This window comes from Astatotilapia calliptera, chromosome 5, assembly GCF_900246225.1.
Source record: "Astatotilapia calliptera chromosome 5, fAstCal1.2, whole genome shotgun sequence".
Lineage (NCBI taxonomy): Eukaryota > Metazoa > Chordata > Actinopteri > Cichliformes > Cichlidae > Astatotilapia > Astatotilapia calliptera.
In genome coordinates, this window is record NC_039306.1 from 3,545,471 (window position 1) to 3,569,122 (window position 23,652).

Sequence of the window (23,652 nt, forward strand, 5' to 3'; positions counted from 1 at the left end):
GTGTACAGTCGAGTCTTAATAGCTTACTTATGTTACGAGATCGATCAACTTTAGACCAGACAACAAACGACAGAGGCTCCGGAAAAGTGCAATCAAACGATGAGTTTTATTGTCACAGGAGAACACATCAACATATGTCTTCTAATCAAAATACATGTTGTGAATACTTATAAAGCAGTGGGGTACACGCCCCCCCATGGCGTCAATGACAGATTAAAATAGGTTCCAGACATTAGTCACAGTTACTCGTACATCTTGTACATCTTTTAATAGCTATAAGCAGACATAGAACTTCTCTTTTCTATAACACCTTCCATACAAGGTAATAATCTTAAGCCCTCGGGGTCTCTGAGGCTAATTATTGACTCTGCTCATCTGTTACCAAGTAGAATAAAATGCAACAGGTTTGCAACAAGAAGCTGGAAACCTTGGGGCCTCTGCTCAGGCCTATTCCTAGATTATATGTATTATATGTACTGTAAGCATGCATTGCAGTTATCCTTCTATGTTCTAGTTTCCCCTCAGCATGTATCATCTGGACACTCTCACCAGTGAAGCTTAAAACCTTCTAGAATGGAACATCAACTCTTAACCAAGCACATTTATGCATTGTGTATAAAATGAACTCAACCTGTAAAAATAGAAAGGTCAATGTGATGACAGACATATTCAATGCAATATAAACCCCGTAGGAAATATTACTGATAAATGATACTGTAAAACAAGTTATTAATACATTCTTCATAAGGCAGATTATATGGTAGCAATAAAAGAATCTCTGAATCCCAACACTTACAACTGGGCTCGTCAGGCACTCTTCTTGGCTGCAGTGGTTATTATTATATTTACATGCTTCCAGCTCCCGTTTTTCCTCGATGAGGACTCGTACCTTTCCACTCCCCTTTTTCTCCCTCCTCGCGCTCACAGACCCATAACGTGTATGGCAGTCCATTCTCCCTGCAACACGGACTACAGTCAAAGGATCTTGCAAAGAAAAGCGTCTGGACTTCTTTAAGTTGCTTGAAGACGTTTCACCTCTCATCCGAGAAGCTTCTTCAGTTCTAAGGCCAAATGGTGGAGAATCCCAGATATAAACCTAGTGGGAGTATCCCCCCACAGAGGGACAAAAGGACCCCCTGATGATCCTCTAATCGCCTGAGCCAAGGTGTGAAACTGGGTGTGGGTCCCAATCAGCCAGAGTTTCGGGTGAGTTCGTTGTGAAACCTGGCCCCACCTTATCATGCGAATTCCTGAGGTCAGATGGCCCAGGATGTGAGTGGGCGATAAGGCGTCAGGGAAGGGATCTCAAAACTGGATTATAGATGGCAGAGAGTTGGTGTCGTAAACCACTGCCTCTGTTCAAAGATGGTCGCTCACAGTGGACATAGATGGCTTCTTTCACTCCTCTTTCAAACCATCTGTCCTCTCTGTCCAAAATGTGAACATTGGCATCCTCGAAAGAGTGTCCTTTATCCTTAAGATGCAGATGGACTGCTGAGTCTTGTCCTGTGGAGGTGGCTCTTCTGTGAAGTGGCTGTTTGGTCTCTCCAATGTAGAGGTCTGGGCATTCCTCGCTGCACTGTGCAGCATACACCACATTGTTAAGTCTGTGTTTTGGCATTTTGTCTTTCGGGTGAACCAGTTTTTGTCTGAGCATGTTGCTGGGTCTGAAATGCACCGGGATGTCATGCTTGGAGAAAACTCTCCTGAGTTTTTCTGATACACTGGCTACATAGGGGATGACATGTTGTTACGTCTGTCTTTCTTGACATCCCGGTGCATTTCAGTCTGTCTCGAGCAGCCCGCTGGAAAGGTGTATTTTCGAGCAGGCGTCAAATATGAAACAGGGGCGCCACCTGGTGGACAAATAAAAAAATTACAACTCTAAGGCCCCTAGTTCAAAATGAAACTGAAAGTGGAAACATGACGATTACATTAGCGGTAATTATTTTGCAGTGAAAAATAGCGTTTATAATGGGTTTCAATGGGACACACATCGACCACTTGGCACAATAGTGTAAGTTTATCTGTAGCTTAGCCACTGAAGCTAATTTAAGGAAGTCAGACTGAAATTTTAAAATTAAATGTAACCGAACTTTTTTTTGGAAAATCTGGCTATATTCCATTCAACACAGTGCAAATGGCTTGGATACGAAGAACACAAAAGCCACAAAAAGGTCCCAAGACAATCTACGGGTATTATCCTCACAAAAACATGAAAAAGATCTGGATACTTCATTATGTATTTAATGACACATTAAGCACAGAGTGTGGTTAAAAATGAACCGAGTCTCCTGCCCTTAAAACCTAAAATGTCAGAGTTTCAGTCTGCAGTGTAAAGAGATTCATTTACTTATAACTGATTCCATTCCTAGTTTTTATTATAGAACTATTAAGTTATTTCTGATGTTCAGTCACATGCTTCTACCAAACTGCCCTTTTCACACCCAAACGAGCCACTTATTTCCTGTTTAATGCAAAAAGTTGTGTTTGTGTTTGTCAGAGGGGGCGGTGGTGTATGGGCCATTAGAGGAAGAGGGAGGGGTGGTTAGAATGGTAGGAGTGAAAAATTTTTGGCCACAAAAACTGAAAATCAGCAAACAAAACTGCCGAGCAACAGACTGGAGACACAAACTGAAGACAAACAACGAAGACATAAAGCTTCAAAACCAGTATAATGAAGTTACTGCTCCTACTCATCCTCTCTCTGACCACAGGTAATACGATTACTAACAATTGCTTACAGTGATAACAGACTTGAATATTAATTATTATATTACTGATATATAACGTTTTTTTCAACACATTTTGTTCTAGTTTGTTTTAGTTCTAGTTTGACCTTTTTTAATCTGTTCGTATAAAAACTATGTGTAAAATTCTACGGTAATACAAAAATCATCTATGATTACACAAAGCTCGAGGCTCACAAACTCAAAAAAGGCTTGTAAGCATAGCAGCTTATTTTCTTTCATTTTCAGGTCGTGAATCTGAAGTGAGAGCATGTCACCATCGATGGGCTGAAATCACCTGCAAATATCCTGAAACAAATAACATATATCAGTACATTGATGTAGTTCTTTCCAGTGGAACACCTGTACAAAGCTTTAAGAAGGACGTGTGGGAAGAAAATGGTAGATTTTGCCTCTACCATGATACAAAAAATAAAAATCTCAAGGTTGCAATAAAACATGTTAAAGAGCAAGAGTTTGGGAAGTACAGGTGCAGGTTTTTCCAAAGATCGAACTCATCTGACATACAGGAAGGAAAACTGGAGACCGGTAAGAAATCTGACATCTGTTCAAATAATAATAATAATAATTATATATTAATCAATTTCCATAATCTGCAAGTCCTCATCGATTTAAAGTCACTGCCTATGGAGCTAAATTTTAAATACTTTAATTCTCTGATTTGTTTACAGAGCATGTAAACTGCCCGCGAACATTTCTCAGCGTGTACAGAACAGCTAACAGCACCATCACATGTGATTATCCAGATGTTTACGCGTCCCACATAAAGTTCTTCTGTAAAAAGAAACGTTTTACCTGTGAGGACATTTTATCAACGTCAAAAGGGAAGTTTACTCTCACAGGCAGCAGCCGTGCCTTGAACATTTCCATCAGTCATGCGACCTCACAGGATGCTGGTGATTACTGGTGTGGAGTGGAATCAAATGATGGAAGTTACAGATTATCACACACACAAGTAAACCTGAAAGTTATAGGTGAGTATTCCACATGTTCAGTATCTGAGGTTTAAATGATAAAAGCTGGCTGATAAGCTGAAGGCAAATATTTGTCTTTTTGTCTTCAGATATTGAACCTTTGACATCAACTATTGGACAGAACTTCACTTACCAGTGTAAGTACAACCGGGATGCCTCCTCATGTATAAAATTCATCTGCAAAGGAGAAGATTCAACTGTATGCAAACAGCTAGTAACCACCACAGAGCCTGACGTGAACCAGAGGTTTATAATGAAAGAGAACAGCGGGAGTATCACCATTACAGTGAGAGAAGTAACAGCAAACGATAGTGGGATATACTGGTGTGGAGCAAGAGTCCCTCACAAAGACAATCAAACACATGACGACTTCTTTGATGGATTTAATTTGACTCTAGGTAAGTTGCTTGTACAATTTATCACTAATTCTTAACATGTTTCTGTTCTATTGAGTTTCATAGAACTCTTACAAAATAATGTTAGCAATAATATTTGATTTATCTCTTGCATTAGGTAAACATCTTTTATGTTTCACTTGTGCAAGAGATGGTTTTAATTAGTATCTTAAAAATACAGAAAAGAAGTGACAAAGCTGGATGAAGACGTTCACACAGTTTATAAAAACATAAAGAAAAAGCTTTAACAGTGAGGACTGTGGTTTTTCTCAGAAACAGGTCCTCTTTTTTTTTTTTTATTTTTTTATTCTTTTTTACCAGGGACCAAATCACCTGCTCGAAGATCATCAGACAGAGATGAATGTGTTTAATGAGTCTTTATTTATTTGTGTTCACATTCAAATCACATACCAAAAAATACAAATTAGATTTTAAACCATGTTTGAACACATTAACAATGCATTTTCCATTTGTTATTATAGAGCTTTTGCCTGTAACAGAAACAGGTCTTCTAACCACAGCAACCACCCCAGCTCCTCAGAGTTCTGGTGAGAGACTTTATTTAATTTATTTAATATCTTAAATCTGCTATGAAGGCAAGTGCTGAAGCTGGATTAAGATGTTCACACTGTTTATGAAAACGTAGAAATAAACTGATGATGTGAAAGTCTTAAAACTTTCAAAAGGTTTATCTTTCCTATGTTCTTCAGCACCGGCAGTTGAACAATAATGTCATGCTGAATAATTTTCTGGTCTAAATTTCTGTGATGTAGTGATGACCTTGATCCTATGTGTGGCTGTGTTGCAGCTGATGTTTGCAATCATTTTATTCCTTATCTATAAACGTGAGTACATTCATTTTCATTTCTCAAAAATAAGACAATATTGAGATTCTTCCATATTTTGCAAAGATAACATCTAAAAATCCACAGCAGACAGAGTGACATTAGCAGAGTCCCCAAATTCTCCATCCTATGACTTATGAATACAAGTTATGATTATCTTTTCAAATTTCTTGTTAAATCAGATTAAATCAAAATAGAAAATGGTTCAGTGATAATGATCAGTGCAACTCTGGCAGTTCTTTGCTGGACAGTTTTTCAGAAGCAGCCAGTGGAGGCTGCTGCATATCAGTTTAGTGAAATGTGTTTATTTTTTTCTTTTCACTTTGCAGGAGTCTCACATTTAAAAAATGCTGAAAATGGAGCTGGAGCATCGTATGTCAAACAGGTAGGTGCATGTGTCTGATATGAAGTATAGTTAATGCAGCAATGTTTTGATACAACCATTAGTTAACTTTTTCATGTATTAGTCAATTTTTATACTGAGGAGAGAGCAGCAACATAGGTACAAAAAACAATGATGTGGTGGATTTGGATGAGAGGGGAGAGTTATCATAGTGAGTAAGCTGAATCCATGAAAGGATGCACTATATGGATTTCAGTCACCCAAATGAAACCACAAACTTTCTAGTCTTTTAGTAAAACCATATAATTTTTCAGACAATCAACAAAAAGCTCTCCAAAAGCACAAAAGAAATCAAGAAATCCAGTTCATTACCTCTTAACTAGTAGAGAATAAACCTCCTCATCAGCCTATCCAGTATGATAGGTATGAGTATTCATCCATCACCTCTGTGGATTTGTCATCCTGAGAGAAACCACTCAATGAGGGTTTATTATGGTGATGTTGCTAAGCCTCACTGTTTAATGAGTATTGTTGAGAGTAGAGGCAGCAATGTTGTACCAAGTGATCGAAAATAACTATGTAGCGCTATTTCACATAAAAGATTGCACTCATAAATGCAGCAATTTATAAACAACCAATTAGTTAAAACAAAAGTAGTTTCCACACAATGAGGAAGTAACGTTGATTACATTTTAGGGACATAATTTTATTATTGACTCTCCTCATCAGGCCAGCTATTAATCTTTAACTGCATGGACATTATTTAAGCTCGTATCCAAAAAACAGAAATAATGTTGACATATTGCTCAACATGTCTTGCAGCCTGTCTGAAGAGATTAAATTTGTAGCATTCTGTAGAAAACCACTGCCTATGTTTCCTCTGCTGAGAGGTTTGTGGCTTTGTAATCCATCAGATAAAACTCCAGCGACATTTTACATCAAGATGTTCTGAGTCTTGCTTTCATTTTGCTTGTCTGAACTAGATTCAAGGTACTTGGTTAGTACTGTTGTCTCACCAGTGGAGATTCTAGAGTCTGTTGTAGCTCAAGCAAATATTAACAGGGGGCACCTCGATCCAGTGTTTGTCACCATTATGTTTTAAATCCGACACCAACAACAAGCACAGACCAAATTCAAATTTTATTTGTCACATACACAGTACAACATGTAGTGAAATGCTTGTGTATGAGCTGTGGACAGGCAGCAGACGTAGCCACGCCATTCCAGGGCTTGGTTTTAGCATGGGGGGTGTCTAGCCAGGAGATCCTTACTGGATAACCAGTTGCTGGTTTTTTCTACTATCAGCTTGAAAAAACACAGCAATTAGTGCATGTAGTAGGTGTTAAAGGTACCACGCTGCAGTGTTTTGAATCACATCTATCTCAAAGACTCCAATTTGTGCATGTAAATGGAGAGTCCTCTTCACACACTAAGGTCAATTATGAAGTTCCGCAGGGTTTTGTTCTGGTACCATTTCTGCTACATTATACATGTGTCTGTTAGGCAGTATCATTAGAGGGCATAGTATACATTTTCACTGTATACACACCAATTAGTAACTGCAGGCATGTCTTAAAGTCCGGGATGGCCTCTAATTTTCTGCTTCTAAATTCAGATAAAACTGACGTTATTTTACTCGGCCCTGAAAATCTTAGAAATATGGTATCTAAGCAGATTCTTACCCTGGATGGCATTACCTTGGCCTCCAGTAACGCTGTGAGGAATCGTGCAGTTGGTCTTGACCAATAAATGTCCTTCAACGCACATATTAAACAAATATGTAAGACTGCTTTCTTCCATTTGTGCAACATCTCTACAGTTAGAAATATCCTGTCTCAGAGTGATGCTGAAAAACTAGTTCATGCATTTATTACTTCCAGGCTGGACGACTGTAATTCATTATTACCAGGATGTCCTGAAACCCTGAAAAGCCTTCAGCTAATCCAAAATGCTGCAGCAAAAGAGTCCTGACAGGGACTAGAAAGACAGAGCAGATTTCCTCTTCATTGGCTTCCTGTTAAATCCATAGTCAAATTCAAAATCCTGCTCCTCACATACAAGGTCTAGAGTAATCAGGCCCCATCTTATCTTAACGAAGTTATAGTACCATATCACCCCATTAGAGCACTTAGCTCTCTGACTGCGGGCTTGCTTGTTGTTCCCAATCCTTCAGTTTTCAGGCCCCTGTTCTGTGGAACCAGCTTTGGATTTGGGAGACAGACACCCGCTCTGTGTAGGCTTAAAACTTTCCTTTGTGCTAAAGCATATAGTTAGGGCTGGATCAGGCGATCCTGAATCCTCCTTAAGTCATGCTGAGGTAGGATTCACCCCCAGCATGTTGCAGCAGATGGCCCCGCCCCTCCCTGAGCCTGTTAAAAGGGAGTTTTTCCTTCTCACTGTTTCAAAAGCATTTGCTCATGTGATTGTTTAATTTTTTCTCTCTTTTCTTGTATTACAATATGCTTTTTATTCTGCTTTTTATTGTAGGATAATGGCAACAACAAATACCTTGAGGTAGCTGTTTTTACACACACACACACACACACACACACACACACACATACACACACAGACAGACAGACAGACAGACAGACAGACAGACAGACAGACAGATAGATAGATAGATAGATAGATAGATAGATAGATAGATAGATAGATAGATAGATAGATAGATAGATAGATAGATAGATAGATAGATAGATAGATAGATAGATAGATGCTATTCTACTACAGATGACAAAATTTAGGTACTGTTTCATCATAGAAGATTGAATGTCATGAACCTTTAGCCATGCTAAAAGAGGAATATGTTAAGTTAAATTCAAATTTCCTTTCTTTTTTATAAACTTAATGATGTAGTTTTAGTGCCAACAGCTAACAGTATGTTATAGTCGAAGTATAAAGGAAAAAAAATGAAAGGAATCACTGAGTGAAGAGCAAAACATTACTTCAGAATGCTGTGTGGCTGCCTGTGTGTATACCTTATTGTATGTATTCTCTATTGTCTCAAACACAGGTACCCAGTAGTAACAATTTGGTATAATTATTATTTTAGTTGTAATTTGTAGTGCAGTTTTTATCACAAGTGTTGTGACTGTGTCTAAACAATGTTTGTCGTTCTCTTACTGAAGGTCTGTGCTGGTGAGGATACACAGGAGCACCTTCAGGTGTCAGAGTCAGAAAATGCAGCAAACTCAATTTAAGTTAGAGCCAACCTTCACTCTGTGCTTTCTCGCCACATTATGCAAACATCAACTTTCAAAGCTGTTCTGTCAAAGCTGCTGGTGAGGTACTCAAACCCAGCTCCTCAGCCTGTGAATGTTCTACTGTGGAGTTCAGCAAATGTTCAACCAGCCCGACTTGCCTTTCTATCAGCTAAAACAACAAAGAGGAATGTTTTTCTGATTACTGCGCATTGCCAAAAAATGAGGTTTAAAGTTAACACAGCCAAACAAGAAATACTTTTTATTCTCAGAGTTCATAACAGAGTTGGGCAAAAATAAATATCATTTTTAAAAATACTGCCCTTTGTTCCTAGAATAGTCTGTAGAACAAAATAAAACTGTTAGAACTTGTTACTGTGACTTAATATACTTAATAGTTTAAGTCAATTTAAAGGATCAACAAAATAGATATGAGACAACGAGATTACTCTTAAAATTGATTTGAAATTCATTGTTTTGTGGTTGGGTATGGGCTGGTTGTATTCACTCACACATGTACTGTTTAGCAGCTGTATTTGTGTGACAGCTGATTTTTGTAATTGTTACAATTTCTCCTCCTCTCTTGGGCACATAAAATGTTACTAAATAAGGAGAAATAAAAAACACAAAGAATTTAACACCCTGCTTCTGGCTTGATAAGCAAAAGAAATTCCATAGAAATTCCTCGAACACGTTTTAAGACCAGAGGAGACGTTTTAGAGCGGTGGCCCCCAGGTTGTGGAATGCGCTCCCTCCATCATTACGTTGCCTTGATTGTATTTATTCTTTTAAAAAGCAGCTTAAGACTCATTTGTGCTGAACGTTTGACTGTGCTGTTTTTATGTATATCTGTTTTTATATTACTGCGAAGCACTTTGTGGTTTTTATCCTGTACAGAGTGCTATATAAATAAATTGAATTGAATTTTTCTGACTGTAATTATTAGGAATAATAGGATTTTCAGCTAAAGCGATATTCACAATAAACAATAAAAAGTCATACCATTCCCTGGTTCTTTCTCTAACGTCTTTATTGTTCTACTAAATCTCAACTTTAGCAATTTCTTGTAAATGTTTTATAAAACTATTCGTTGGTGCTTAGAAAGTAGTCAGCCTAGACCCAGTGCGAAATCTGGGTTGTAATACAGTGCTACAACCCTGCTACAGTTAGCTCTGGGATCACAGCCAGGTCCAGCTGCTGAAGACAATCATCAGCTTCCAGTCAGCAAAACTGTTGGGTCTGCGCTTCAGCAGGCCTGCTAGTTCAGACTTATTCCTGTGAACAAAGCAGGACAGAACACTTTAACCGTTTGATAAGCAAAAACTGGTGATCATCTCCCCTCACCCCTGGAAATGGCTTAGCTTCCTCCAAAGGTTTACCCTATACAAACACAGGTGAGGAGATAAAGAGCAGGAAGTAAATCATCCTCACTAAATAAGGACACGAGAACCTTACGTGAAATGTCTGCAGGTAAAAACTATCCGGTTGTTCAGTGATGACGCGACGAATCCTACTTCCGGGTCTAAAGTAGTCTGCGTTTAATATGGCTTTTGTGTTGTTAACATGTTTAATGTTATGTATTTTCTTCTATTTGATCTCAAAAAGCTCCTAAAACAGTCAGCGACCACTGTTGACCTCCCTCGGCTTTTATTACCGCTAATCATTTATTTAAGCTCAGTTTTTAAAACCTTACGATGTAACTACAGCCCAGCCCATGCAGCAGTATATGAATGACTAACCTCGTATTGTGGATGGATTATCTCAGTTGTTCTCCTGGCTGAAGTTTGGTCCTTTTACAGCATCCTGCCATGCGATTACATTTGTTCCTGACCACCGAGAACACTCACATTAACTTTTATCGAGTGGAAAAAAAGTTAGCTTGTTTATATTATGCTAACATAGCTATGTCGCTAGCGGTCACGTAGCACATCATTATATACCAGCTAGCCCAACTTCAGTAACCCTACAAACGTCACTGCTGTTTAGTTTTCTGTCTTCATTTATGCTGGAAGTGATAGCAGAGCTGTACGTTTTAATTTGTTTCCAAAACCCTGCAGTCAGGACATGCTATATTGTATTTAGATGGAAGCTAGCGAGCTAACTCCCTGCTAACTTCTAACTCCGTTAAATGTCATAAATTCCGTTTTCATGGATGCCTGGATGTTAAACTCAATTGTTACACCTGGTAGAGCAGAACGCTGATCATTTTATTAAAGATGAAAGACTTTAGACAGTTTTTCAACTCTCAGTAATGCCATAGTGATCGTTTGATATGTGAACCTGCAGCGGAGTTTAGACCCAGACACGGCTAGTGACGTCAGACTGAACAACCGGATAGCTAACTGTCTCCCCCACCATTCAGCAGGCCGGGGAGGGGAACAGAAACAGAGAATGTCTTTGATCACACAATTAAAGTAACACAATGACAAGATTTAACAATTTCAACCTAACAAAAACCTTTTTTACGCAAAACTACAAAATTAATTATGACAGGTTTTATAAAAGAGTTAAAGAAACCAGAATTTCAAGTTAACTTCCTGTTACTTGATGAGATTATGAACCAAAATTAGATTGTTATGATCTTAAAGATACATTCTTTAATAAAACATGCATTATAATATATCAGAAGGAATTTTTAGCATTTTGAAATACATACATACATACATACATAGTTGTCACATGTCTATCTGCTGGTCTTGCAGTGACCCGTGGACAGTATTTATTTTGGGCTTTCAGTCAGTGTGTTCAAAGGGTTCAACACAAACCACGGGACAGCAGAAATAAAAATGTCTGTAAGGCTTTTTTCTCTTCACAAGTTGAACTTCTTCAGTCTTTTAATCGTGGTGTTTAACAGAGGTGACAAAATAGACACGCTTCACTAAAGTAGAAGTACAAACACTTATCTTAAAAATACTCTGGTAAAAACTGAAATACTGAACCAGCTTCTTTATTCAAGTAACTGTGAAAAATTACACACCCTAAAAGTGCCCAAAATATTTTGAGTTTCGTGTTTTCAGAACTGTGTACATACATGGTGTATGTGTATACATTATAAACATATCTAATATAATTATATCTATTAAAATTATATTGTATGTCTTCTATTTCTTTTCATTGGGGTCTCGTGTCATGTGTAAAAACATGATTTACTGTTTATCCATCCATTCGCTTCCGCTTATTCTTTTTTGGGGGGCGCTGGAGCCTATCCCAGCTGTCATAGGGCGAGAGGTACAAAAAGTGTGTAACTGTGCAAAAAGGTGTGCCATTAAATGATCATCTGTTTTGCAAACAAGATTGCAAGAGATACACAAACTGTATTAAACCCAATTTAAAAAAAGATGGTTGATTCAGTGACTTTCCCTAGAAAATTGAGAATTTGATTCAGAGAATGAAAAGCAGTGTTTTAGCTGTATCATGTGAAGGCTGTGTGCAGGCAGGAGTGGTGAAATGGAGGACCTACAGTGCAGACTCCAGAGACAAAATGTGAACTCAAAAGTAACAAACTTCAAAATATAAACATGAACTCAGGCAGAACACACAGCATGAATGCGACACTGACACAGAGAAACACATGGCTAAAATACACAGAGGGAGCAATCAGGCAATGGGTAACAGGAGGGAAACACAGCTGGGGCAAATCAGGCCTAACGAGACAGGGGAAGCAAAAACCAGACACATTAACATAAGACATCACTTCAAAGTAAAACAGGAAACATAACACAGAGATGCGGACTTGACTCGGGGATACAGCAACTATGGATCACAGACAGAAAAGCAGAACACTAAAACTCTAACAAAACCCACATAGAGAACCTAAACTAAGAATAATCCTATGACCCATAAGACAAAGCTAGAATATAATGAAATAAACCAAATCAAAGAACCAAAAACACAAAACACTGGGTGGACGACCCAGGCACCCTAACAAGCTGTCCATCTTTCTCAAACTTACACATACCAATAACTTCCTCTTTACTAAAAATGAGAAGATGGCAGTGTGTGATGTTGAAAGGGGGCATTAAAAACAATTTAAAAATGGGAAGTACAAACAGGAAGGAGCAGCAAGAAAATGTAGGTTCCATAAACCATGAAGTTAAGAATAGACACTGGAGAGCAACTCAGCAGCCAACAAGCGAATGGGAACTAACTGCATTTGAATACTTAAGTCATAAAGATTTTAAAGAACAAAACAAACATAATGAAGTTACTTCTACTGCTCATCCTCTCACTAATGACAGGTAAAGAGATTACTAACCCTGATCTTATATAATAATGAGTGCTGTACTGTATATTACATCATATGTTCTTATTATGGTGTTAAATCATACACAGTAGGACGTTTGAGTTTGAGCTTTTTATTTTCTGCTTATGTACTGTCTTCATAACTTATAATAATTTACTTTGAAACAGGCCATCTTTTGGCAAAAATAACGAGTTTTCACAGAGTTAAATATGATTTGCAGACCTCATTTAATCCTCTAGTAAAACTAATGACATTATCACTCAGTAAAATACTTGTAATAAAAATGTTGACATTTACTTCTGATGATGCTGTTGCTACTACTATTGCTTTAAGCCAGTTTAGAGTGCAAAACCAAGCCAGGCTTAATTCAAAGTTGATACCAACCATGGGTGAAACAATGTGGGAGACAGAGGATTACAGAAGCAAATAGTCTGAGTTCATTTTTAGCTGTTTTACAGCTTTTTTTAACCTCATTTAGAAGAATTAGAAGACTAACACTTAATTTCACATCTGTGTTATTTTTGTGAAATTCCTCTTTGCCAAGATTTTAATTGTAGTGTGTAATGTCCTATGAAATGGGCACTCATTATATACACTAAAACACAGTGTCTTCAAACTAGAAGCGTTTAAGTTTCTATTTTTATTTAAAGTGTAAAGTTTTTTGTGTGTGTGTGTTTACGTCAGAGGTTTTGTGTCCAGGTTTAGGAAACGCCCCTGAGCAGATGTAAGAGGAAACCACAGATTTGGAAAGGCAGAGAGTGAAAAAAAAAACAATTTTAATGAACAATGTGCTTTAACAACAACATAACTCCAAGACAATAGAACAGGAACATGAGCTCAGTGGCATCAAACAGGAACAGAAGAACACAACCAGTAAAGGCAAAATGACACACAAAAGCAAAAGGCAAAGTAAAACGGGAAGTGACAAGAAAAAGGAAAACTATAATGAGCTCATGATGTAACAAGCCAATTGTGACAGATTACAAGTAACTTTTAAAAAAGAAAGAAAAAAAAAGGTCTCTATGCCCTCCTGTAGGCCCCCCACCCACAGGAAGCACTGTGGGCGTAGGGTGGGTTGTGTGTTGTGGCAGCCGAGGGCAGAGGCCCTGACGGACCGATCCCTGGCAACCGAGGCTGGCGGTGTGGATATGAAACATCAGCTCTCTGGTGGGGTAGGATCCTGGGTCAGTATGTGAGGTTGAGAGGTACCAGCCAGATATAATCAGGCTCACCTCTACACACGGTTTGAGCTCTGGAACCAGTGTCCTTGTTGAGAGGCGGCAGGCTGGGGTGTGTAGCCTGGTGTCCCCTTGGCTTCCTTGCCTGTATGTCGGGGCTTTTGAATGAGAGGGTTTGTTCTCTGTGCGTCCAGGTCAGGGAGCAGGTCCAGCCTGTCATCTGTGCAGAACAATAGATCAGAGACAATGCATTCGACCTTGTCGCTCAAAGTATTCTGTGGGACATGATCCACTATTATGGGGTATCTGGTCGGTTGTTGCAAGCTATTTGGTTCTTATACAACTGCTGCAAGAGCCTGGTTTGCATTGCCAGCAATAATTTGGACTATTTCCTGGTGGGTTTTGAACGCTGCTCTTTGTCATTGATTGTATTCTTAATTCTTGTAGACAGAATTTCTAGGCATAGCCAGATGGTGGAAGGTTGTTCAGTGACTTGTGCAGTCACAGGGTCTTGTTCAGAGGGAAGCGGGAGGTCGATAGATGGATTGGTACTGTGGCTGCAGAGATGTGGCTGCTGTACCACAGCTTCCATTGTGCAGAAAAGAGTGCTGTGAGAGCAGTGTTGGGGAGTAACAGAATACACGTACGAGCCCAGTTGTAAGTAAGCTGTTAAGACTTAGAAGTACACTGTGTTTGTGATTGTGGTTTGGGAACACGGTGTTGTATTCTGGTCTCGTGCACGACAGACTACAGAATACCCCAACGGGGCAGTTAGGTTTATTAACAAGTCATGTGACTCAGATTGACTCTCTGTCATGTACAACAACAACAACATACAGCCTAACGTTCCGGCCCAACACTCACTTACTTGTGTCACACTCTAAAACGTCCGTGTAGCAACACAACCTACTGTGGAACACAATGCATCCTGTAGACAATAATTCACATTATTACATCCCTTCTTTTTTTTTTTGAAAAAACAAAAGTTTGTTTTTGTTTTGTTTTTTCTTCTTCTTACTGAGGGAGAAAACAATATGAAATACTCAAAGAATACAAAAGCATTCCACTATTAAAACATGTACAGTTCTGCAAACTATAGTGAACATTCATTTCCAAAGAATACACAACTCTTCCCTTCAGACAATACAGGCTGCCAAGTCCTCGTTATGTAACACAGTCCTTGTGTCATGATTCTGCTGTGCGGCAGGCAGGAATTGGACCCAAATGCAAGCTCACGGAGGCAGGAATGAACTCAAAACAGCTTTATTGCTGGAGAGAAAAAACATACAAACTAAACTGGAGACTGTAACGTATTACACGGAGAAACACACGGCCATGAATGAGGGAGAACGCGACACTGAACTGAGGGACACGTGGACATAAATACAGAGGGTTAACGAGGGAAGTAGGAGCACACGGGGAACACAGCTGACACTGATAATCATAACGAGACACGGCAGGAGTAAACACAACACTGACGGGAGACTGTCAAAGTAAAACAGGAAGTACACAGAGGTGCAGACAGGAGGAGAGGGAGAGAGCACGGGGAGAACACAGACATAATGGGCTGGGGAAACATGGAATAAAACACAAGGAGGGGAGACGAGGACTCACCGATACACAGATGGGCACACAGGGGCTAAAGTCACATGGGGAAATCAAATAGGGAACATCTTAACAGAACCACCCAGGAACCAAGGCATAAATAAAGAACAAAATACAAAACACACGAAGAAAGCTGGGCCAACATGGCCCAGGATCATGACACCTTGTACCAAAGTGATGGAAGCACTCTGCAGCCTGGTCTCAACCTGACACCCCCTGAAACCTTGTCAGTCTTAATCTGCTGCTCATGAGTGTCTGACACTGAGTGGCTCAGCACCCCAGTGTCTGTCATGACGTTTTCTTAATGCCTGCACGCCTCAGGTGCCTCCTCATTCCCCCTCAGGACATTCCCAGAGTCCAACTGCACCTCATAGGACCTCAGGTGAATAGTCCACTCTCCCGCTCCAAGAGGAATGCCGGTCAAAATGCTGAACTCTGACACTGTTCCGCAGCTTCAAAGAGTTCATGTTTTGGTGCTTCAGTTTCATCGCAAACTCCTGCAGGGCTGGAATGACTTTCGGCCTCAGCAGGTTCATCCTGGTTGGCAAAAGGGTCTGTGTCCTTCTGCTGAGAAGCCTCTGAGCTGGCCTTGTGATGGTGTGCTGCGATGGTCAAGAATCGCAAGATACGGGTCATGCTCTGCCATTTTTGCCTTGAGCAGCAGCCTCTTTGCTGTCTTCACTGCCGATGCAGCTTTCCCATTTCTCTGAGGGTAACCTGATGAAGATGTTTTGTGCTGGAAGTCCCACAGTCGACTAAATCTCTCAAATTCACCAGGCGTATACTGTGAACCATTATCTGAATCTGAAATTACTGAATGCACATAAGCATTCTTTGCAACCGTTTGGGTTTCTTACAATGGTCTCTGAGGGTTTGTGATCACTGTGTACTACCATTTTACGACCATATGTGTACTGATGAAACTTCTCCATACAGAAAACTACAGTTTTCTGGGCATAACCTTGCTCTGTACGTGTAAGTGCTCTACTCACAAAAGCCAGGGGCTTACGCTTCTGCACGAGTGCTGCACCGAACCCTTTGTCCAAAGCGTCACATTATACGGTCAGCCCAGAGGCAGTAGTATCTCAGGACTGGAGCCTCTGCTATACTCTCTTTCTGTCTCTGGAATGCGTCCTCGTGTCGAGGTGTCCAGTTCCACTCACTGTATTTGTGTGTCAGTTGCCTCAGTATGTCACAGTGGTCAGACAGATGTGGGCAAAACTTTGCTAAGTAGTTCACCATACCTGACAGTCTCTGTACTGCCTTCGTGAATGTAGGTCTGGACATTTGCTCTATAGCCCTAACCTTCTCTGGGTCTATTTTCAGACTGTTGCTTGTCAGCTGATGTCCAATGTACGTAGTCTCCTTCTGTTCAAGTTTAAACTTTTCTGCGTTCAACGTAATGTTTTTCTGCCTGCAATGAGTCAAAAACTTTCTCAGCTTCCCGTCATGGTCACGTACTGCTTCAGCATCTGTGTCTCTGGGGTCAGTAATCAGCACATCATCTGCAATGATGTAGATCCCTGCCAGTCCATCCAAAGCTTGGGTGAGCTTTCTCTGGAACACTTCTGGAGCTGGACTTATCCCCATCGGCATCCTCAGCCATCTGTAGCTTCCAAACGGAGTCGAAAATGTTGTCAGGTAGCTTCACTCCTCCTCCAATTTCACGTGCCAGAATCTACTCTTCATGTCGCAGACAGTGAACACTTTAGCCTTTGATAGATCAGGCAGGGCTTTGTTTAAGAGTTTTGGATCAATGCACACCGTTAAGTTCCCAGTCTGCTTTTGGACCACAACCATCCCACTGATCCAGTCTGTGCTGCATTCTACTGGTGTGATGATCCCTCTGCGCTGAAGATCTTAAAGCTCCTTCTTTAATGGAATATCTATTTCCTACCCAGCAGAGTAGTAAGGTTTATTAGCAAGTCATGTGACAACAACAACATACAGCCTAACGTTCCGGCCCAACACTCACTTACTTGTGTCACACTGTCACCCTTGTGTACACATGGAGCCCGACTTATTAGACAGATGTCTCTTTACTACGGTTCGGAGCTGTAAATTCCGACACCACTTCACATTTAAAGTGAATCTGACCTGCCAGCAAACAAGCTGCTCTCAGCTGGAAGTAAGTTCTTTTTAAAAAACTAGCGTTAGCCTAATGCAACTAACTTATTTTAGTTGTGGTAGTTACCTGGGTTATGTGCCACTAAAGTATCTTTGATGTACTATTGCTGTCTGATTTATTACTATTAATGAATGTTGCATTAACAACCTGCTAGCTGCAAATAATCATGTGCAGTTATGAAAGCAGACAAAAAGAAAACATCACTGATACAGGAATAGTTTTCTACGAGATCGCTGCAAAAGTGCAGCCTTACCTAATGTCCACCTACTGTTACTCATTTTAAATAAAGATTTAAAAATCTAGTTGGTGTTGGTATGGCGAATAATCTTCAGTAATAGTAATAAATCACACAGCAATAGTGTATTCATGTAGTTGTAAAAAGCATGATCATATATTAGTAATCCAAAGTATTCAGAATACGTTACTCTCATTGAGTAACAGAATACGTTGCAAAATACATTTTGAGGCATGTATTCTTTAATCTGTAGTGGAATACATTTTAAAAGTAACCTTCCCTAAATACCATCTTCGGACCCCCCTCTGGGATTTTATTTCAGTGGCCTTTATCATGTGAATGTTTGCTTTAGGTTGTGAGCTGCTGTCAGAAGAGAAGATTTGCACAAAAGGATGGGTTGAATTCACCTGCAACCAAAACACAACTAGAAAATGTCAAATGACTAAGGCTTCAACAACTGAGCAAAACACTCTCAGAGTGATCATTAAGCAACATCAGACGAAGAATTCATCACCTGACAGAGAGGAATTAGAATTTAAAATTGGTAAGAAGGAATAATTTCTTATTCACATTCATATATGCTGTGGCTGATTTTAATTCACATTGGTCAACACATTCATAGTTTGGATTACTGTATCTAAATAAATGGATCATGTGAGCCTTTCCTTTCCAGTGAAAAAGACATTTGTGAGTAATACTTTTTTTTTTCCCAGCAAAACAATGCCCAAAAGCATTTCATCAAATTGCATACAGAACAGCTAAAACCACCATCAGATGTGATTATCCAGAAGACAAATACAAGTCGTGGATCAAGTTTTTCTGCAAAGGGGAAGGTTTCACCTGCGAGGACAATTTATCAACAAAATCTTATCCAAAGTCAAACAGGACATTCACTCCCTCAAACATCAACCATAGCTTCAATATGTCCATCAGTAATGTGTCCTCTCAGGATGATGGTATTTACTGGTGCGGCATAAGATCACCTGAGGGGATTCATCATGCTGCACTCACAAAAATAAAACTAAGTATTAAAAGTAAATAACTTATCTTTTCCACTTTAAAGGTTTACGTTTTATATTTAGGAACTACTAACGTATGTTTGCCTCTGTTTTCCACAGATATTAAGAGCTTCACAAGATCACCAGCTGTTGGAGAGAACTTCACGTACTGGTGTAAATATAACCAGACTCTCTCAAATTGTACAAAATTTATCTGTAAGGGAGAAGATCCATCTATATGTAAACCTTTAGTAAGCACCAGAGATCCTAATAGGAACAAGAGGTTTTGGATGAATGACAATAAAGAGAAGAAAAATATCACCATGACAGTGAGAGAAGTGACAGCGGACGACAGTGGGACATACTGGTGTGGAGCAGAAAGCACCAATGAACACCGAAGTAACAGGTTCTTCAACAGATTGTCCCTGACTGTAGGTGAGCCGTGCTATTTTATTATCTGACCCTGGGTCATAATGCACAGCATATTAAAGCAGGCTCATTTTGCACATATATTTTACTTTTAATTCATTATTTATAATGTTTTATTTTTTGCAGTTTTAATAAAATCATTTTAAAAATAAAAAATATTAAAAAATAAAGACTTTTAATCGTAACTGTTAGCAAGAAAATGACTTTAAAAGAATTTAAAAGAAACGAACTTGCCAAAAAGGTTTGACACAGAACGAGCTTTAAGAAAAGAGGATGTGCTTATACTCGGCACTAAAAATGTGTGTTTTCTGATTATGAGGTATTACTACATTAGGTTAATAAATGGTAAATGGACTGGTTCTTGTATTGCACTTTTCTACTCTGAGCACTCAAAGCACTTTATACAACTTGTTCATTCAACAAATCACATCCATTCACACAAGCACTTTTCTAGGTTTTCAGTGCAACCTAACTTACATTCTATTACACATTCACACTCTGATGGATGCATCGGAGAGCAACCAGCGGTTAGTATCTTGCACAAGGATATTTGATATGCAGATTTTGTAATGCCACTTTAAAAATTGGAGAGGAAAACGAGATGGTAACCTCTAAGCTGGTGTCTAAAAATTATAAATATTCTTTTTTTCCAAATTGATGATATTATTTTATCCTTTAATTAAACTCTGTTAATCTAATGCCTCAAAGTAGAGTCTGAATGCACATTTGTTTCCTTCGGTTTCCACCAATCATTTACGTCTGCTGTTTTTTCAACTACAGGACCCACTGCATCTGCTGAGAGTCATGGTGAGAGAGTACATGTGGTATCCTAAAACTTCTGCAGCTTATGAGAAGTGGGAAAGTTTGTCGATGTTCACATAACATTTTTTATTTTTTAAATTTCTTAAAAACTGCTCCTTTCACATTTTCCAACAAAGACAGTTTGGGATGTCAATGCTGGGATGATGAATAATGCTGGAAAATTGTTGTTTGGTTTACGCTGCAGGCATTTCTGACGTTGGAATAGTTGTAATCATAATAACTGGGTTGGTGTTTCTGGTCGTTTTCATCCTTGTCTACAGACGTAAGAACTTTCACTAAATCCTTTGTACATCATCAGTCACACAAACATGTTTGCTGCTTTTATCCAAAAAAAGAAAAAACACATCCCTGTACTTTTGTACAAATGCTATCTAACAATCTGCAGTATACATGATGCATGACATTAGCTGACGTAGATTTTTTAAAGTTATGAAAGATATAATCTTTGCTGAGTTCTCATCATATCAGACATTTAAAAACAATCAAACTAGAAAAAATGTAAATCTTTAACAGATAATTTTGCTTATTTCTTGATTTTCTGCTTCGTCTCTGCCAGGAATCTCCTTTTCAAAATGCAGAGGAGCTAATGCAGCATTGCAACATGCCAAAGAGGTTAGTGTGGAATTTTAGTTTGTTTATTTATTTATTTTCATGTATAACTGGTGACAATCCAGGAAACATAGTTGAAATGTCTCCCCAGTTAAAACCTCCTGGACTGAACTGCAGACACACAGATGTTGGCTCATAAAAGCTTTTCAGGCAGACGTCTGTTATAAAGGATGAAATATATTTCACATTACGGCAATAATGAAAGAAAATATACATTCCTTTAAAATATATTTTACTGGCAACTAATGATTACAACTAATCAGCACATTGCAACATAACCTGCCGCAATGTTTTTTTAATCATTTTGAAAATGATTGTAGGGTGTATTTATGATAAAACATGACAGCAATAAATCATACAGATGAATAAACATCCAAAAGTTTTATGTGATTTTATATGAAGTTTTTAAACTATATTTTTTTATTTTGTAGTTGAAGGACTGTACGTATGAGGAGATACAGGAGCGCCCCCAGCAACCAGACCAGCCAGAAAATGCACTGACCTCGATTTATGTCACTGCTAGCGTCCCCACAGATGTAGCTGCCTCACCACTTTACGATTGTATCAACTTTGAAAGCTGCTCTGACAAAGCGGGTGGTGAGGCGCTGAAACGCAGCTCCTCTGCCTGTGAATATTCTACTTTGACATTAAGCAAATGTCCAACCAACCCGACAATCACTCAACCATCCAGACCTGCAGAGGAGACTCTCTGCTCAGTAATCAATGAGCCTGAGCCAAAATGAAATGTGCTTTTTAAAGCGTGTTATATTCTGTGGAGCTGGGCAGGTGTAGGTGTGTGGTGCTGCTCTTTCTTCCACTCTCTCTCTCTTTTCTCTCCAGGGCCCACATGCCGCTCTTTTCCCCAGTCGGCACCTGGACCCACTCGGCCATTAACCCCGACATTATAAAATCCAGGTGTTGTTTTCTAGTGTATGAAACCGAGGTTGAGCAAAAGAAGAGCCCGGTAATGTATTTTGGAGTTGTGTTTGTGGGAGCAGTGTTGAAATCTAGTGATGGGCAAATTAAGCTTGTTTTGAAAAAGTGTTTGTTACCCAGTTTTTCAACACGGTGCTATTTGGCGGCATCTGGTGGCCAAGAATATGAAGAGCAGCTTGGAAAAGGAAAAATGAACTGCTAATGATGCTCACACTCAGCTCGCGCAATCGGACTACTGTTGTGGTCCTCTTAATATGTCTTTGGGGAGTTTTTTCTCTTTCTTTTTTTTGTGCGTGCATATTTCTTATGTATGTTTTTGGTTTGGCTTTTGACTTAAGATAACACAACGTTATTATATTTGCTTTTTTATTTAGTAATAGCAGAATGTCCTTCTTTCCTGGTGAATTGTGTCATGTTTTTCTTTTTGTTTTGATATTGATATAACAGCACTGCTGTCTCTTTGTGTCGATAAGAATAAAGTTTATAATTTAAAAGTTTCTGTATTATTTTGCTTGTTTCTTTCTCTCCCAGCTCTACTTTGGTTGCTCCCCACACCCTCCTCGGGCCTCCGTCTTGGGGACATAACAAAGAGTTTAGATGAAATCTGCAAATGATGTCATAATTGGTGGAAAGTATTTCCCAGAAGGATGACTGGCTCAGTGATTTTATTTAGCACAATGACTGGTTCATAAAATGTGAGCTGGTCACACAGACTGTAAATAACACATTGTGTGGAAGAAAGAAAGGGTCATAGATTCCTTTATCAATTCATCTATCAGTAATCGATCAGGGAATTTAAAAAAAAGAAAAGAAACTAATAACCAGAACTTATCTAAACTAAGAACAAATCAGTCTGTGTGTGCTGTCGACTCAACCACTCAATTAACTTTTACCAGGCCATTCTTTGACATCTTACTGTCAGTGACAAGTTAACAGGTCCGTGTATCACAGTGATGTAGTTAGCATCACTTCCTGCTTTCAAGATAAGTGTTTTTCTGCATGTCTGTGGTCATGCAGCAGTTTATTTGTGCCACTTCTTGATCCCACAGGTTTTTAGTTGGAAGTTAACTCATCGTTATTTTTGCTGCATTGCCAACACCAACCTCTCTCAGGGTTAGAACAGTTCCTGTTCCTGGCTCTGCTTCTGCAGAAATGATGCAGGCTCATTTGAGCTTACAGGGTTTACAGATTACATCAATTTACAGATGAAACTGGGCCTTAAACATCTGGTTTGCAGGATGAAAACGACAGATTTTGTGACGTGAAACTAAAGATTTGATTAAATTGGCTTGGTTAGTGATTCACATTTACATTACTACTATAAATATTCTAAAACGATTTTAGAGTTCAGCAAACTACCTGACGTTGTGAATGAATGTGGTGGGAAACATGTCGCTTTCCCATCATTCGACATGTTGTCTTCGAGGTGTTTTCAGTCGAGGTTTAAGAGACTAAAATATTTTCTTTCATCTCCAGTTCAGACAGTGTTCAAATTTTCTGGAATCAGTGTCATTCGACACCATGTGGTCACATACAAATAAACGTTGCTTTGCTTTTGTGAAATATTCTTCATAGCCTAACCTTGACGTGATGGTGCAGTAAAAACTAAAAGTATGAAGCTATTTCTGTCGTGCTGTCTGATCATTTCCTTTGTCCCACGCAACACTTACCTCATCTTTACTGCCAATGATAAGATCGTAACCTATGACAAAATAACATTAAACAGAAAAGTTAGTGTGAGGAAACTTTAGGTATTATGTGACAGAAATTTAAGCGACCAACAGAAGAGCCAGCGTGACAAAAGGAAGCTAACTGCAGATCTGAAACCAACATAATGAACTTACTGCTACTACTCATCCTCTCACTGACGACAGGTAAAAACATTACTAACACATACTTACAAATATCTCACACTAAGCAACACTACATATACATATGTGACACAGATGTCTGATTATC

General features: G+C 39.1%; 1 protein-coding gene across 5 annotated transcripts; it reads left to right on the plus strand.

The window, feature by feature from the left end:
* The first annotated feature begins 7,804 nt into the window (after positions 1–7,804).
* On the plus strand, positions 7,805–22,187 carry LOC113021867 (uncharacterized). 5 transcript variants are annotated; one of them, XM_026166684.1, is made up of 9 exons: positions 7,805–7,821; positions 8,439–8,448; positions 18,252–18,443; positions 18,613–18,933; positions 19,018–19,332; positions 20,107–20,133; positions 20,333–20,410; positions 20,705–20,760; positions 21,189–22,187. In XM_026166684.1, exons 3-9 carry the CDS (start codon positions 18,338–18,340, stop codon positions 21,498–21,500), a joined length of 1,215 nt encoding a protein of 404 aa, XP_026022469.1. In that variant the 5' UTR covers positions 7,805–7,821; positions 8,439–8,448; positions 18,252–18,337; the 3' UTR covers positions 21,501–22,187. The 5 variants fall into 5 exon arrangements, with proteins under 5 accessions (XP_026022469.1, XP_026022467.1, XP_026022465.1 ...); XM_026166682.1 differs by lacking the exons at positions 7,805–7,821; positions 8,439–8,448 and adding an exon at positions 12,279–12,748 and having other exon boundaries at positions 19,018–19,071; positions 19,228–19,332; XM_026166680.1 differs by lacking the exons at positions 7,805–7,821; positions 8,439–8,448 and adding an exon at positions 12,279–12,748.
* The last annotated feature ends 1,465 nt before the right edge of the window (positions 22,188–23,652 follow it).

Excerpts from the sequence above, each read along its gene's own strand:
- LOC113021867 (XM_026166680.1), top strand. The coding sequence starts at position 12,709 with ATGAAGTTACTTCTACTGCTCATCCTCTCACTAATGACAG. Across the intron at positions 18,934-19,017 it reads AATAAAACTAAGTATTAAAA|ATATTAAGAGCTTCACAAGA; the intron begins GTAAATAACTTA and ends TGTTTTCCACAG. Across the intron at positions 19,333-20,106 it reads CAGATTGTCCCTGACTGTAG|GACCCACTGCATCTGCTGAG; the intron begins GTGAGCCGTGCT and ends TTTCAACTACAG.